This window comes from Cnephaeus nilssonii (genome assembly GCF_951640355.1).
Source record: "Cnephaeus nilssonii genome assembly, chromosome: 7".
NCBI classification, from domain to species: Eukaryota; Metazoa; Chordata; class Mammalia; order Chiroptera; family Vespertilionidae; genus Cnephaeus; species Cnephaeus nilssonii.
The window spans coordinates 4,812,021-4,830,185 of record NC_137078.1 but is presented as its reverse complement, the minus strand read 5'-3'; the positions used below and the strand labels follow the sequence as shown (position 1 = coordinate 4,830,185).

The 18,165-nt window shown below is 43.5% G+C and overlaps 1 protein-coding gene across 5 annotated transcripts in view; it reads right to left on the bottom strand.

The window, feature by feature from the left end:
• The window catches only part of CCDC138 (coiled-coil domain containing 138), a 215,382-nt gene that overhangs the window by 147,437 nt on the left and 49,780 nt on the right, over positions 1-18,165 (bottom strand). For all 5 annotated transcript variants that reach the window (XM_079776948.1, XM_079776951.1, XM_079776949.1 and 2 more), the window contains exon 7: positions 6,492-6,611. In XM_079776948.1, the coding sequence (XP_079633074.1) occupies positions 6,492-6,611 (120 nt within the window). The remainder of the gene's footprint in view (positions 1-6,491; positions 6,612-18,165) is intronic.

Sequence of the window (18,165 nt, the reverse complement as noted above, 5' to 3'; positions counted from 1 at the left end):
GTATGTATGGTTTTCCTTAAAATTTATTCTGCTTAGGGTTAACATAATTTCTTAAGTCTGTGGATTGGCAACTTTCAGCAGTTTTGGAAATCTGTGACCATTATCCCTTCACATATTTTGCTTTTCCCCATTATCTCTTTTTGGAATCCCATGTTAAATTTTTAAATTAGACTCCATGTCTATTTTATGAATTTTCTATTCTTCCTCCACTCAATGTTTTCATTTCAAGACTTTTCATGAAACTACCTTCTAGTTCACTAACCTGCCTTCTGCTGTGTCTCATCTGCTGTTAAACCCATTTACTGGCGATTTAAAATTCAATTAACATATTTTTCAGTTTTAGAATTTCAATTTAATTCCCTTTTATAGATTTTAATTCTCTAATGAAGTTCTCAATTTCTTCTACTTTATTGACCATATTAATTATTATTTTAAAGTCTTAGCCTATTAACTCTAATATCTGGATCACCTGTAGGTATGTTCATATTGTTTGGAGTTTTTTTCTCTTCATATTTAGTCATATGATTCTGTCTTTTATTTTAACTGATTTTAGAAAAAGAAGAGAGGGAGAGAGGGAGGGAGGGAAGGAGGGAGGGAGGGGGGAGGGAGGGAGGGAGGGAGGAAGGGAGGGAGGGAAGGAGGGAGGGAGGGAAAGAGAAATATTGATTTGTTTTTCCACTTATTTATTGGTTGATTCTTGTATGTGTTCTGATGGGAGATAAAACCCACAACCGTAGTGTATCAGGACAACACTACCCGACCAGAAGCTTTGATTCTGTCTGTTAATGTGCTTATGAATTCTGTATAGAATGACAGAAAATTACAATTTTTAAATATATGATATCTTCTTCAATAAGGGCTGATCCTTTTCTCTGCTAGGTCTTTAAAATGGGGACTGATCACCTTAATCTGATCAGGAACTGAGATGAGTCAAGGAGAAGTTTCAGTTTGAAGAGGGTTCTATCTACTTCTAATTCACTTCCTCCTAGGGTACAACCCTGCTGCTTTCAACTGTGACCCTGGGATGTTCACTGGGATTCTGTCTCCAATGAGTCCTGAACTCATTGTCTCTTCAGCCAGGTAAGACTTAATGGGAAATTTTATTATTATTATTATTATTATTACTACTACTACTACTACTACTACTACTACTAAAGCAAATTTACTTACTACTACTACTACTACTACTACTACTACTACTAAAGCAAATTTACTTATATCCAATGCTATCATAAAGTGCTATGTAAGTGTGTCACAGAAACAACTGACTTTTATATATATACTTGAGGCGTGCTGCACGAAGCGATTCATGCAATAGGCCTTCCTTCCCTTGGCTTCCAGCACCAGATTTCCTCCGGCACCCAGGACCCAGGCCTTCACTCTGGCTGGAGTCTGCCATCTTTGTCTTTGCTGCAGACTCTGGAGTCTGCTGTCTTCCTCTTCGCTGCAGCTCGAGTGCCACTCCTGTAGATCCCTTCACCCCTCCTCCCTCCCTCTCATAGCAGGCGTCCTGCCCCGCCCAGCCACTCCGCACTTGGAGCAGCTGAGCAGCAGCCATCTTTGTCCTTCTAATTTGAATATTCCCTCCTGATTGGCTAGTGGGCATAGTGGAGTGATGGTCAATTTGCATGTTTCTCTTTTATTAGTGTAGATGTTTTTTTTGGGGGGTGGCATTTCTAGTCTATTATTTTTAATTTTTTCTTTATTGTTTAAAGTATTACAAATAGTAGTACATATCTCTCCTTTTTTTCCCCATTGACCTTCCCCCACTGACTTTTATATTTAGCAATTTTTCAAAGCATGTATCACCCATCATGCCAGAAGCTGGCAAACCATGGCATGTGGACCAAATCTGACCACTGCCTGTTTTTATTAGGACATATCCACGCTCATTCACTTGCTTACTGCCTATAACTACTTTTGAAGAGTTGAGACATTATGATAGAGACCATATGGCCCACAAAGTACAAAATATTTACTATGTGGTCTTTTAACAGAAAATATTTGCTGACCCCTATTATATGCTTTAAAAAAACAACCAAAAAAAGCATTCTGGCCAGGAAAGTGTGACTCAGTGGTTGAGTGTCAACCCATGCACCAAGAGGTCACCAGTTCGATTCCCACTCAGGACACATGCCCGAGTTGCAGGCTCAAACCCAAGCAGGGGGCAGCCAATCGATGTTGATGTTTCTTTCTCATCGATATTTCTATCTCTCTCTTCTTCTCTATCTAAAACCAATAAAAACATTTTTAAAAAAAAAAGCATTCTGCCACTTCATACAAAAAGTTTCTCCCAACTTCAATGCGTCAGTTTGGACACATTGCCATAAATCCAATTACCAATAGGTTCAATCACTTACCAATGCACACAGCCATTCCAATCACCACACACTCATGCAAGTACATGTAAAATTATTAAGGATTATCCTTTATATAATAAAAGCCTAAGCGACCATTACGGCGGAATGACCAGAACGACCGGTCACTATGATGTGCACTGACCACCAGGGAGCAGACGCTCAACACAGGAGCTGCCCCCTGGTGGTCAATGCCCTTCAACAGGGGGAGCGGCGCTCAGCCAGAAGCCGGGCTCACTACTGGCAAGCACAGCGGCAGTGGTGGGAGCTTCTCCCACCTCCACAGCAGCACTAAGGAGCAGTGAGCTGAGCGGTAAGGAGCAGCGAGCAGACGGGCACTAAGGAGCACGAGGTCCTGGACTGCAAGAGGGCACAGGCTGGGCTGAGGGCCTCCCCCCGCAGTACACAAATTTCATGCACCAGGCCTCTAGTACTATCTAATAAAGAGGGAGTGTGCTAATTGGTCCTCATGCCGACACAAAGATGGCGGTGCCCACAGCCAATAAGGAGGGAATATGCTAATTGACTGCCCTACCCTCAAAGATGGTGGCACCCACAGCCACAAGAGGGCGGCACCCAGTCCCCTCAGCCCCGCCAGGGCGGCAGGCACGCGGCAAGGCCGGGCCTGCCCCCAGGCGGACCCAGCTGCTCCACACACCTGCCTCAGGAGTCCCCCCAGTCCCCTCAGCCCCCCAGCCGCCAAAGGGCCAGCCCAAAGCGCAGGCAAGTCTCAGATGTTGGCTGCCCAGCTGCCCAGGGCCGGCCTGAGGCACAGGCAACTCTCAGGTGGCAGCTGCCCAGCCAACGCCCAAGGCACAGGCAAGCCTCAGATGTCAGATTCCCAGCTGCCCAGGGCCGGCCTGAGGCACAGGCAAGCCTCAGATGTCAGATGCCCAGCTGCCCAGGGCCGGCCAAGGCTTGCGCTGCCGGCAGTGGCAGCAGCAGAGGAGTGATGGGGCGTCGCCTTCTCCTGATCACCAGGTCGCCTCCCACCCCTGAGGGCTTCCGGACTGTGAGAGGGGGCAGGCTGGACTGAGGGCCCCCCCCTCCAGTGCATGAGTTTTCATGCACCGGGCCTCTAGTATAAATATAAACCTAGAGATAGGGATGGGCAACGATGTACCTATGCTAGGAAAAAAAGAAATCCTTGTCTTTTTTGAGTGCTAGACTGATATTGTGATGGGAAAAAGTAATCTCTCTAGGGATACAGCAAACTCCCAGACAACAGTAAGTCAAGGTCATATTCCAATTGTGGGAGACCACAAATAAACTCAGGGAAGCCAAAGAACTAAATGAAGTGAAAAATAGGGTACTTAATTATCACTGCAAAGTAGAAATGTTGTAACAAGCAGTTCAAGACTCATCGGGGGATATCAAGAATAAAAACAGAACTCTGGCCAGGTGGATTCGTCGGTTGGACCATCGTCCCATGCACCAAAAGGTTGTGGATTCAATTCCTGGTCAGGACACATACCTAGATTACAGGTTTGATCCCGGTCAGGGAGCATACAGGTGCAACTGACCGATATTTCTCTATCTCTCTTAAGTCAATAAAAACATATCCTCAGGGGAGGATAAAAAAAAAAAAAAGAATAAAAACAGAAAACACACAGCCAACTAAGGGATCCCAGGAGGCAAATTAACTCTGAGACTCTGAGTTTAGTTAAGTTTTAGAATTCATAAACTTTCCCAGCCCAGTGCTTTAATTGTTAAAGTGACTGAATTTATTCCATTCCGCTCATCCACTTCTTACCACAAATACCTTCTCCTGCCCATCTTCAACATATACCTCCACTTTCACATTTTCAGTCAAAAATTGGCAAAGGGAAGTTGAAAAAAGAAAAAAAGAAACCCAATAAAATGCACAAAACTATTTGTTATGCAACTTTAGTATAATCAAGTACTACTTTAAATTACACCACTTACATAAATAAATAATTATAATGCAATATGATAACAGTCTATACTCATAAGAGTATGAACAACGTAGACTACCTCCTAGTACAGTGCCTAGTATACTAACATGTTAAGCGCCCAGCCTGTTTTGTCTTCCAGATGGAAAGTCTAGTGTCAGTCACTGGTGACTGATATGGCGCTTAACGTGTTAATAGATACCCACAAAATAAACGAATGTTAAAAAAGCACTTAAAAGTAGTTAAAAGTCCCCAGGTTATTGGGGTTTTTCCTTTGCTTGTTTTTAAATATAGTACTTGCTTTTATATTTTTAAAAATTTCAACTTGCCAAACTTCTCAGCTGGTTGCCAGAACAGGTGATGAGAAAGCAAAAGCTTAAGAATATTTTATATTGGAAGTATCTATATATATAAAAAGCCAGAGACCATAACAACATAATGACCATAAAAAGCCAGAGACCATAACAACATAATGACCATAACGACCAGTCGCTATGACACCCACTGCTTGGGGGATGGAGCCGCTGGCCAACCTCCCACAGCCCCTACCCTCGGCCAGCCCCACCCCTGATCATCCCCCCTACCCCAACAGGGGGTGGGGCTGGCCAGCCAACCTCCTGCAGCCCCTCCCCCTGGCCGGCCCCACCCCAGATGGGCCCCCTCCATCCTATTGGCTGCAGCCCCTGCCCCAAGCCAGCTCCACGCCTGATTGGACCAAATGGGGGTGGGGGTGGCCAGCCAAACTCCCCCGGCCCCAATCAGGGGCTGTGTCAGCTGGCCCACCATCCACAGCCCTTACCCAGGGCCAGCCCCACCCCCAGTCAGCACCCCCGCCCCAATCGGGGGCAGGGCCTCCCTCTTCCCTCCCCACCACCAATCGCCCATGGACCCTCCCTGCAGCCGGCCCAACCCTGATCAGCCCCAATCAGGGCAGGCCCACCAGCCAACCTCCTGCCATCTCCTCCTCCCAACAGGCGCGTCCCCAATCCGCCAACTGGGGCTGGCCGGACCCCACCCGTGCACGAATTTGTGCACTTGGCCTCTAGTCCTATCTAATAAAGAGGGAATATGCTAATTGACCATTACTCTGTCACAAAGATGGCTGCACCCACAGCTGAAGCCAAGTTCCCATAAGGAGCCTTAACGAGCAATCAGCAGAGACCTGAGGCTACACCCTCCCCCGCCCCCATGGGGCTTAACAGGGGACTTCAGGCCATGCCCCCTACCCTGGCACCAGGCCAGGGGACCTCAGACTGCACCCCCCGCCCAGCGGGTCTTGACGGGGGACCTCAGGCCATGCCCCCCGCCCCAGCACCAGGCCGGGGGACCTCAGACTGCACCCCCCGCCCAGCGGGTCTTGACGGGGGACCTCAGACCGCACCCTTCACCCAGCAGGGCTTGACGGGGGACCTCAGGCTGCGCCCCCCCGCCCTGGCGAAAGGCTGGGGGACCTCAGGCCACGCCCCCCGCCCCGGCGCCAGGCCAGGGGACCTGAGGCCATGCCCCCCCACCAGGTGGGGCTTAACAGGGGACTTCAGGCCATGCCCCCTACCCTGGCACCAGGCCAGGGGACCTCAGACTGCACCCCCCGCCCAGCGGGTCTTGACGGGGGACCTCAGGCCGCACCCTTCACCCAGCAGGGCTTGACGGGGGACCTCAGGCCATGCCCCCCGCCCCAGCACCAGGCCAGGGGACCTGAGGCTGCGACCCCCTGCCTGGCGGGGCTTGACAGGGGACCTCAGGCCATGCCCCCCGCCCTGGCGTCAGGCTGGGGGACCTCAGGCCATGCCCCCCACCCAGCGGGGCTTGACGGGGACCTCAGGCTGTGTCCCCCACTTGGCAGGGCTTGACGGGGGACTTCAAGGCATGCCCTCCATCCTGGCGCCAGGCCAGGGGACCTGAGGCTACGCCCCAGCAGGGATTGACAAGGGTGGGACTGGCCGGGTCTGGATTTAGCCCAATGGGAGGGGGGGCCGCAGCCAGGTCTGGGTCTCACGCAATTTTGAGGCACATGTGGGTGGGCGGGAACTTGACTCTAGGACCCCCTTTTGATGTGCACGAATTTCGTGCACCGTGCCACTAGTTTTCTAATAAAGCTATAAGCAAAGTTAATCAAACATTTCTCTAGCCAGATGTTCTAAGATTGACTTATAATTTGTTAATCTAAACATATAGTAACAAGAATGTCTTATAATCTAATATATATTAAAATGGATCTTACCTGCTTTTTTAAATTATCATTCAATTCTTTCAAGGCATCAAAAGAAGACCTTAGCCTCTTGCTTTCTTTATTTTTATCCTTGAGAACCTCAGTTAAGTGTGTAACTTCTGCATCATGTTGCTAGGAGGGAAAAAAATCTTATTTAAAAATTAGGTAAGGATTCCTTGTCACTAACAGAACTAAACATAAATTAAAAATTAGAACTCCTTGAATCAAAAGAACTTTAATCAGCATGTTTAAGCACACTTGACTAATGTTGCAAATAATTTATAAAAACTGTATAATCAATCAAAATACTAACCAAGCATTAAACGCAATTGTGAAATACCTATTAAAACATATTAAGCTGCAATAAAGCTTCTGCTCAGAAAATTCACCACAGAAACTCAATGAAATAATTTCCATTTGACATCGAAGAATGGTAAAACTAAGAAGGATTTCAGATCCTTGCAGAGACTAGTTACTCATAGCTTTAAAGATTGAAATTTAACGTTTAAGTTACCCTTAAGAAGTAGAAGAAATAGTCTACAGACAGAAAATAATTTATTGTTCTCATAAAGTGGCTACAATTGTTTTACATCTAAAAAAATTAACATATATAATAAAATGTATCTGATTCTTTGACTCTCCTTAATCAGTTTTATAAATTATTCAAATCAATTTCCCCTCTAATTATTTTTAAATGAGATAGCATGTTTTAAATTTAAAGTATGAATACTTATTGTTCTTTCACCCCTTACTCTCCATTTATTTCTAATGTACTTGAAAAAGCAAGTTTACAAAGGAAATAAAAAAGTGAGTTTCCTTCTTCCAAGTAACCCTATAGGCACCATTAACCCTACCAGACCGCTATACCGATTTTTCGGTAATTTCCGAATCTGCCGCTATACCGCTGTACCTAATTTTTGGTACTTTGCCTAGTACCTATTTTCTACACTGTCTCCAAGTTCCATCTTATTCTAACCACTTGTTTGCATGTAACTAACATTTTTCTATATCATGTTGATTTTTTCTCTTTAATGCTCAGGAGCCCAGGTATAGGGGACAGTCAGGTTCAGGGCCTCAGGTCTGGTAGGTTTAAAATACAGCAGGTATCTTTATACTTAAAACAGCAGACAAATCTAAAGAGAAAAAAACAAAACACAAGAATAAAAGTAGGATGAAGAGCTCTGAGATTCCAAGCATTCCTTCTTGTGAAACTATGTTTAAAAATCCAATCATCTACAAAAATTAGGTTTATGTAATTTTATTTTTACATTAAATGATTCCTTAAATAACTTAGGGTATATAGCCACAAATACACTTCTTTATACAATGTATTCCTGTGATGCAAGGTTGTTTCAATATTTGCAAATCAATTAATGTAATACATGAGATAAACAAAATGAAGGATAAAAATCATATGATCATGTAAATAGATACAGAAAAAGCATTTGACAAAATCCAACATCCATTTATGATTAAAAACTCTCAGCAAAGTGTGAATAGAGGAAACATACTACAGCTAATATCAGATTCAACAGGGATAAACTTAAAACATTTCCCTTAAGATCAGTAACAAGACAGGGATATCCACTTTCCCCACTCTTATTCAACATAGTACTGGAAATCCTAGCCATAGTGATCAGACAAGAAGAAATCAAATTGGAAAGGAGGAAGTAACACTTTCATTATTCCCACATGCCATGATATTGTACATAGAAAATTCTAAAGATTCCACCAAAAAAACTACTAAAACTAATAAATGAATTCAGTAAAGTAGCAGGTTACAAAATAACCTTTCAGAAATCAGTTACAGCCCTAAACAGTTTGGCTCAGTAGATAAGAGCGTTGGCCTGCGGACTGAAGGGTCCCAGGTTCGATTCCCGTCAAGGGCATGTACCTTGGTTGCGGGCACATATGGGGGGTGTGCAGGAGGCAGCTGATCGATGTTTCTCTCTCATCGATGTTTCTAACTTTCTATCCCTCTCCCTTCCTCTCTGTAAAAAAATTAATAAAACATATAAAATAAAATAGAAGAAAGAAATCAATTACATTTTCATTCACCAATAATAAACTCTCAGAGAGGGAAACTAAGAAAACCATACCATTTACAATTGCATCAAAAAAATAAACTACCATACTACCCTGGCCTGTGAAAGAGGTTCTAGACTTAGAGACAAACCCCTCTGTACAGACGGATTTGTGGAGAGTGAGAATCAAGGCTAAGGTGTATATTTTCTCACTTATATGAATGGGAGAGAGAGAAGATGACTGAGGAAGCCACTGTAACAGTACTTGGAAGCTGGGTCCGCTCATTGGCATATACACTACTCCTTACTGCAGGGCAATGTTCCACCTGGATCCAGTTGCAAAGTTTATTTGGAAAGTTAAAGGTCTCTCTTAGTTCTACTGGATTTGCAAGGAGCCCTCTGTGGCCTTTTGCTTTGAGTGCTGTTTCCCTTTTATCAGAGGGCAGCACTGTATAAATTACGATTTTTCCCACAGCATATTCACTTGGATTGCATTATTAACAAAGGAAAAAGAGGCCACATATTGGGCAGAAGTCACCATTCAAGGCTAAGGTAGGCTTCGTGTATACTTCTAAACTGCCTTAATAGAAGTATTCAAATCTCCTGAATAGTGAGCTGGAAAGTCTACAGGAGAAAAGGGGTTCCCGTTTTCATTAGAAATCTTTATGATTAAGGGAACCTTTAAAAACTGATCTCATGAATTTTGGTGCTCATGTGGCTTTAGTTGTTTGTTGCTTTTCTTAATGAATGAGACTCTTATTACTGGTGTAACTAACATGCTCTTTTGCCCCCTAGCTAAGACCATCCTTTCCCACAGGAATAACTTTGTATAGTGTATCTGTATATACCTGTTTCAAGCAACTTTTCTTTCATGTTTTTGATTGGTTTGTATCTCATAGGTTGGTAGCTAAAATAAAGTTAAAAGTTCTATGTAAAAAGAAAAATGTCCATACTACCCAAAGCAATCTACAGGTACAACACAATTATAAAAATACCAATGGCATATTTCACAGATCTAAAACAAATAATCAAAAACTTTGTATGGAACCACAAAAGAGCCCATATAGCCACAGCAATCTTGAGAAAGAAGAACAAAGTTGGAAGTAACATGCTACCTGATATCAAACTATACTATACTACAAGGTTATTGTGTTTCAAACAGCATGGTACTATCATAAAAAGATACATAGATCAATGGAACCGAATAGAGAGCCCAGAAATAAAACCACACCTATATGGTCAATTAATATATGACAAAGGAGGCAAGAACATACAATGGGGTAGACTCTATTCAATAAATGGTGATGGGGAAATTGAACAGATAGATGCAACAAATGAAACTAGACCACCTTCTTACACATTAGACAAGAATTAACTCAAAATATATGAAAGACTTAAATTTAAGACTCGAGCCCTAGCCAGTTTGGCTCAGTGAACGTAAATAAATATATATACATACTAGAGGCTGGATGGACAAAATTTGTGCACTAGCGGGGTGTCCCTCAGTCCAGCCTGTACCCTCTCCAAGCTGAGACCCTTCAGGGGATGTCCAACTGCCGGTTTAGGCCCAATCGGACATCCCTCTCACAATCCGGGACTGCTGGCTCCTAACAACTCGCCTGCCTGCCTGTCTGCCTGTCCCTAACAGCTTCTGCCTGCCAGCCTGATCACCCCCTAACCGCTCCCCTGCCAGCATGATTGACGCCTAACTGCTCCCCTACCAGCCCGATCGCCCCCAACTGCCCTCCCCTGCTGGCCCAATCACCCCCAACTGCCCTCCCCTGCCGGCCTGATCACCCCCAACTGCCCTCTCCTGCAGGCAAGGTCCCCCCAAACTGCCCTCCCCTGCCAGCCATTAGGTGACAATGTGGGGGCGTCCATCTTGTGACATGAGGGCGTGAGGGTCAATTTGCATATTACCTCTTTATTATATACTATATATATGTATATATTACAAAAAAATAAAGATGCTCAATGTACCAATCATTAGAGAAATGTATCAGCCTGCAAACTGAAGGGTCCTAGGTTCAATTCCGGTCAAGGGCACATGCCTAAGTTGCGGGCTCGATCCCCAGTGGAAGGCATGCAAGAGGCAGCCAGTCACTGATTCGCTCTCATCATTGATGTTTATATCTCTCTCTCCCTCTCCCTTCCTCTCTAAAATCAATAAAAATACATTTTAAAAAATAATTTAAGACTCGAAATCATAAAACCCCTAGAAAAAAAAACACATAGGCAGTAAAATCTCTGACATTTCTTTCAGCAATATTTTTTCTGATATATCTCCTTGTGCAAGGGAAACAAAAGAAAAAATAAACAAAGGGACTACATCAAACTAAAAAGTTTTTGCACACAAAGGAAACCATCAATAAAACAAAAAGACAACCTACTGCCGAAACCAGTTTGGCTCAGTGGATAGAGCGTCAGCCTGCGAACTGAAGGGTCCCGGGTTCGATTCCGGTCAAGGGCACATGCCTTGGATGCAGGCACATCCCCAGTGGGAGGTGTTCAGGAGGCAGCTGATCGGTGTTTCTCTCTCATCGATGTTTCTAACTCTCTGTCCCTTCTTCTCTGTGAAGAATGAATAAATATATTTTTTAAAAAAAAGACAACCTATTAAATGGGAAAAGATATTCACTAATGATATATCTGATAATGGGTTAATATGTAAAATTTATAAAGAACTTATATAACTCAACACACATGCAAAAAAAAAAATCCAATTAAAAACTAGGCAGAGGACCTAAATTCACACTTCTCTGAAGAGGACATGCAGATGGCCAATAGACATATGAAAAGATGCTTGCCTGGCTGGCATGGCTCAGTGGTTGAGCACTGACCTTTGAACCAGGAGGTCATGGTTCCATTCCCGGGCAGGGCACATGTCCAGCTTGTGGGTTCGATCCCCAGTGGGTCTGCTGCATGCCCATCAATGATTCTCTCTCATCATTGATGTTTCTATCTCTCTTTCTCTCCATTCCTCTCTGAAATAAATATATCTATACTAATAAAAGGATAATGTGCTAATTAGACCGGGAGACCTTCCAGACGTCCTTCTGGACAAAGCCATGGTGGCAGGGCCAAGGCAGAGGTGGTTAGGGGTGATCAGGCCAGGAGGGGAGGGCAGTTGGGGGCGAGCAGGCCGGCAGGGGAGACCAGTTGGGGGCGAGCAGGCCCGCAGGGGGAGCAGATGGGGGTGATCAGGCCAGCAAGGGGGGCAGCTGGGGGCGAGCAGGCCGGCAGGGAAGGGCAGTTGGGCACAAGCAGGCCGGAAGGGGGGGCAGTTGGGGTCGAGCAGGCTGGCGGGAGGGGGGCAGTTGGGGGCAAGCAGGCTGGAGGGGGGCTGTTGGGGCGATCAGGCCGGCGGGGGAGGCAGTTGGGGGTGAGGAGGCTGGCAGGGGGGACAGTTTGGGGTGAGGAGGCTGGCAGCGGGGGCAGTTAGGGGCGAGCAGGCCGGTAGGCAGAGTGTTATGGGCGATCAGGCAGGCAGGCAGGTGAGCAGTTAGGAGCCAGTGGTCCCAGATTGCAAGAGGGATGTCCCAGATTGGAAAGGGTGCAGGCTGGACTGAGGGACACCTGCCCCCCCCTGCACGAATTTCGTGCACCGGGCCACTAGTATATATATATTTTTTAAAGATGCTCAATGTACCAATCATTAGAGAAATGCAAATTTAAACCACAATAAGATATTACCTCACACCTGTCAGAATGACTATCATTAATAAATCAACAAACAACAAGTGCTGGAGAGGATTTGGAAAAATGGGAACCCTCATGTACTGTTGGTGGGAATGCAGATTGGTGCATCCACTACAGAAAACAGTATGGAGGCTTCTCAGAAAATTAAAAATGCAACTTCCACATGACCCAGATATTCCACTTTGGGGTATATATCTTAAGAAACCCAAAACACTAATTTGAAAGAATATATACATCCCTATGTTCATTGCAGCATTTTTTTATAATAGCCAAGATAAGGAAGCAACCCAGGTGCCCATCAATAGATGAATGGATAAAAAAAGTTGTGGTACAGCCCAGCCAGCGTGGTTGACCTGAAATCAATAAAAAATTATGGCACAAATTTACAATGGAATACTACTCAGCCATAAAAAATAGAATGAAATCTTACCATCTGTGACAATGTGGATGGACATCGAGGATATTATGCTAAATGAAATATCAGTCAAAGAAAGACAAATAACATATGATTTTACTTGTAAGAATCTAATGAACAATATAAATTAACAAACAAAATAGACAGACTCATAGATACAGAGAACAGAATGATTGAAGCAGAATTGAGGTACTGGGTGAATAATATGAAGGGATTAAGAAGTACAAATTTGTAGATACTAAATGTCACTGGGGTGTAAAGTACAGCACAAGGAATACAGTCAATAATATTATAATAACTATAAATGGTGCCAGTTGGGTACTATAAATATTGGGTGGAACACTTTGTAAAGTATATGATTATCTAATCACTATGCTGTACACCTAAAACTAGTACAAAATAATATAGAATATAAATTGTAATTGAAAAATAAAATTTAAGCCCTAGCCAGTTTGGCTCAGTAGATAGAGTGTCGGCCTGCGAACCAAAGGGTCCAGGGTTTGATTCGGTCAAGGGTACGTACTTCGGTTGCAGGCTCCTCTCCAGCCCAGGCCCTGGTCAGGGTGCGAGCAAGAGGCAACCAATTGATGCATTTCTTTCACATCGATGTTTCTCTCTGTCTTTCCCTCTCTCTTCCACTCTCACTAAAATCAATTAAAAAATATCCTCAGGTGAGGATTAAAAAAAAAAAGAAATAAAGAAAAATTAAATTTAAAAATATACTTACTTTAAAAATCAGGTTAATATTCTCATTTCCCAAGTTTTACACATCCAAAAGATATTGAAAATATATGAGTTTCGTTTGCAGTATGGCAAGATATAAGACCACTATGCCCTATTTCTCTTACTAATTACAACTAAAACCCCTAGACCAGTGATGGCGAACCTATAACATGCATGTCAGCACTGACACGCGTAGCCATTTCTGATGACACGCGGCCACTGAGGCGGCGGCATGCCGAGGATGAAACATTTGCTGCTCCTGAGGATGAAACATTTGCGAAATAATGTTTTTTCCTCAAAGTGACACACTACCCGAGATATGCTCAGTTTTTTTGGCGAAGTTTGACACACCAAGCTCAAAAGGTTGCCCATCACTGCCCTAAACAAAGCACAAAAACTGTGAAAAGTAAAAACTGTGAAAAGTAAAAACTGTGAAAAGTAAACAAAGCAGGAAATGGTAGAAAGAAGTGAAAACTTGAAGTAACCTAAAGTAAGTAGTTTCCTGAGGTTTTTCCCTTCTCATTTTCTCTACCAGTCTTGCCCCAGGGCAGGCCTCAGTCATTGCAAAGTACAGCTTTAGTGTAGGCTGCTAAAACTCTGAGAAAAACTTTGCATTTACTCCCAGAGAAGAAAGGAAAAGAGGCCCCTGTGAGCGAAATGTGGAGAGAATCTTGGAGACAAGAGATTAGAAAGAGGATCCTTTCACTCTGGTATATATAAACTTGTACAAATCTGGGTCACCCCTGATCTCCTGAGGCTCAGCACAGACCAAAAGCTGCAGAGCAAAGGTGGAGAGATCAGAGCGCAATTTAAAAATAGCACTCACTGATGTGCACTTGAGCTGCTTCCAAATCTTGGCTATTGTGAATAATGTTGCAATGAACATAGAAGTGCACATCTACTTTTGGATTGGTATTTCAGGTTTCTTTGGATATATTCTCAGAATTGGAAATGCTGGATCATAGGGCAGTTCCATTTTTAATTTTCAAAAAGACATACAAATAAACATAAAAACAAGGCTCAAACAATTGAAGAAAATAAACTGGCTGAAACCATTCCTTAGGAAGCACAAGCACCAGACTTAACCTTTTGCACTCGGATGTCGAGTGGGACTCAACACGGTTAGCATCGGTAGCAGCTCTTTTTATACTCTTGAATGTATCAATAATTTGAAATATAAAAAAATCCAAATAAATAAATTTGTATGAAAAGAAACTCCAGGTTTTTATTCTACTGCCACGCTTTGTAAAATCTGGGGTATGTAAAAAATTAAATCCCGAGTAGAATAAAGGAATCGAGAAAAAAGCGAGTGCAAAGGGTTAATAGATAAAGACTTTAAAATAACTCTCTTAAATATGCTCAAAGAACTAAGAAAACCACAAAGGACTAAATAAATTATGGAAAATTATATATAAACAAATGAGAATATCACCAAATAGACATTATAAAAAGAAAACGAACAAAATTGGGACCCAAAAAATATAATAATTGAATTTAAAATTCACTAGAGGGGTTCAAATGCACATGTGAGCAGGTATAATAATAAGTGAATGTGAATATAGGAAACTTGAAATTATTCAGTATGACTTGTAAAAAGAATAAAGAATGAACAAAAGTAAAGTGAAGAAAAGTACATCATCAAAGAGCAATATATACATTTGGGAGTCTCAGAGGAAGGTGAGAAAAAGAAAGAGGAGGAAAGGTTATTGAAAGAGACTTCCCAAATTTAATGCAATACATAAATTTACAAACTCAAGGAGCTTATGAATTCTAAGTAAGAAAAGCCTATGAGATCTACAATGAGACAAATTATAATCTCACTGTCGAAAACAAATCAAACAGAGGATCCCAAAAACAGTAAGGGAAAGCAATCACAAAAGAAAGGATACTCAATATGATCATCAATGGATTTATTAGCAGAAACTTTGGAGGCTATAAAGTAGTGAGGTGAGTGGATAGGAGAAAAGATGGCGACCGGCAAGAAGGTAGGGAGAGAGAGAGTATGAGTGAGGAACCCATAGAGGAGAGTGTAGACGTGTGAGGTGTGTGTGTGTGTATGAGCTAGGGTCAGTTAGATTCTGCAGGTCTTCCAAGGGGCTCCCTAACCGGGCAGTCCTAGATGGCGGAGCCCCGCGCACAAAGCGGACACTTCTCAGCGGCTGGCGCAGACGCGGAGACCACGCCATCTTGAGAAACAGAGCTGCCTGAGACTAGGATCCTGGCTTCAGACACAAACCAGAACCCTGCAGCCACTGGGGACAGAGAACTGCTATCACAGCTTCAGACCAACAGACAACAAGAATCCAGACTTCCCGGCAGCAGATTTCCGTGAGTCAAAGAGCCTATCCCCCTCCCCACAAGCTTGCGGATAGCGCCATAGTAACTGATAGACCCGCCCCTCGCCCAAGCTGCAGAGCGCCCACGCACGGACGTGCTCCCCTTTAGGGAATTTGGCGCGCAGGACAGACACAGTTCCCCTTCGGGGAAATCTGAGAGCACGCACAGAGGGCTCCCCTTCGGGGAATTTGGGGGAAATTGGCTTGCGGGACACAGCTCCCTTCAGGGAATCTTAAGAGCGTGCACAGAGGGGCTCCCCTTTGGGGAATTTGGCGCACAGGACAGACTCTGCTCCCCTTCGGGGAATCTGGGAGAGTGCACGGAGGCAGCTCCCCTTCAGGAATTTGAGAGTGTGCGAAGCCCTAGCCCGTCTGGCTCGGTAGAGAGAGCACACACAGGACGCAGCTCCACTTCAGGGAATTTGGCACGCTGGACACAGCTGCCTGGGATCCTTGACTCACAGTACATTCACACTAAGAGCCAGTGACTCCAATTGTTGGTGCATGCACACACAGGGACCCTGATTCTCAACGAGAAACCGCAAGAGGCAACAGAGACTCTGACACTCGATTCTTGGTGCAGACACAGGGAAACTCTGACTCCTGGCACATGCTAAGGATCTCATTTTCGGCACATACCAACAGTGTGGTGCAGACAGGGCCCCTGATTCTAAGTGTGCACACAAGACCACACGGAACACCGGGGACACTGACCCTGTGCAAGCCTGGTTCCCACCAACCAACGGCAGCCACACGTCCTAGTGTCAGAGCACTTCAGTGAAACTCGGGTGGAACGAAGTCCCCACAGCACACGGCCCAGGTCCACGCAAACGGAAGCTTGAGCTTTCTGGTGATAGCCAGAATGGGGAGACGAAACAATTCACAGAGGAAAGAAAATCAGGAGTCGCCAAGAAAGGAAATTAGTGAAACTGAAGCTTGCAACATGACCGAAAAAGAGTTCAGAGTAATGGTCGTGGAATTTATACATCGGATGGATGAGAAAATCAACAACTTATGCAAGAATCAGGAAGAAATGAAAAGTGATATAGCTACAATCAAAAACACCATGGAAAGTTTCAACAGTAGACTACAAGAAGCAGAGGACCGAATTAGTGACTTAGAAGATCAGGTACAGAAACAAGATCAATCTGAACAGCAATTGGAGAAAAAAATTAAAAAGCAGAGGAAAGCCTAAGGGAGCTTCAGGACAACATGAAACGAAGTAACATGCCTATAATAGGGCTGCAAGAAGGACAAGAAGAGCAGCAGGGGTTAGAAAATCTATTTGAAGAAATAATGACAGAAAACTTCCCGGATATGGGAAAGATAAAAGTTACACAAGTACAGAGAGTCCCAAGCAGGATCAACCCCAAAAGACCCACACCAAGACATGTCATAATTTCAATGGCAAATATAAATGATAAAGAGAGAATCTTAAAGGCGGCAAGGGAGAGACAGAGAGTTACCTACAAAGGAACACCCATCAGATTGTCAAATGATTACTCAACAGAAACACAACAAGCTAGAAGAGAATGGAAGAAGGTATACAAAGTGTTGCAAAGCAAAGGAATGAATCCAAGAATACGCTATCCAACAAGGCTATCAATCAAAATTGAAGGGGAAATCAGGTGCTTCGAATACAAAAAAGGCTCAGGGAGTTTATCACCACCAAACCAGCAATGCAAGAAATGCTAAAGGGAATACTGTAAAAAGAAGAAATAAACAGGTAAGAAGGAACACAGACACAAAAATAGATATGACTACAAACAAATACCTTTCAGTAATAACTTTAAATGTAAACAGACTAAATGCTCCAATCAAAAGACATCGAGTGGCTGAATGGATAAAAACAACATGACCCATATATATGCTGTCTACAAGAGACCCACCTCAGAACAAGAGACTCACACAGATTGAAAGTGAAGGGATGGAAAAATATCTTTCAGGCAAATGGAAATGAAAAAAAAAGCTGGGGTAGCAATACTTATATCTGACAAAATCGACCTCAAAGTAAATGCCATAACAAGAGATAAGGAAGGCCACTTCATAATACTAAAGGGAGAAATCCAACAAGAAGAAATAATTCTCGTAAACATATACGCACCCAATATAGGAGCAGCCAAATACATAAAAAAAACTCCTGGAGGATATCAAGGGAGAGATTAATAGCAATACAATCACAGTAGGAGACTTTAATACCCCACTATCACCATTGGACAAATCCTCTAAACAAAAAATCAGCAAAGAAACATCAATCCTAAATGACTCACTAGAACAGATGGAATTAATTGACATCTTCAGAACATTTCACAACAAAGCCACAGAATATACATTCTTCTCAAGTGCTCATGGGTCATTTTCAAAGATAGACCATATGCTGGGTCACAGGCAAAGTCTCTTCAAATTCAAGAAGATAGAAATTATATCAAGCATCTTCTCAGATCACAGTGGCATAAAACTGGAAATCAACTACAATAAATACAATACAA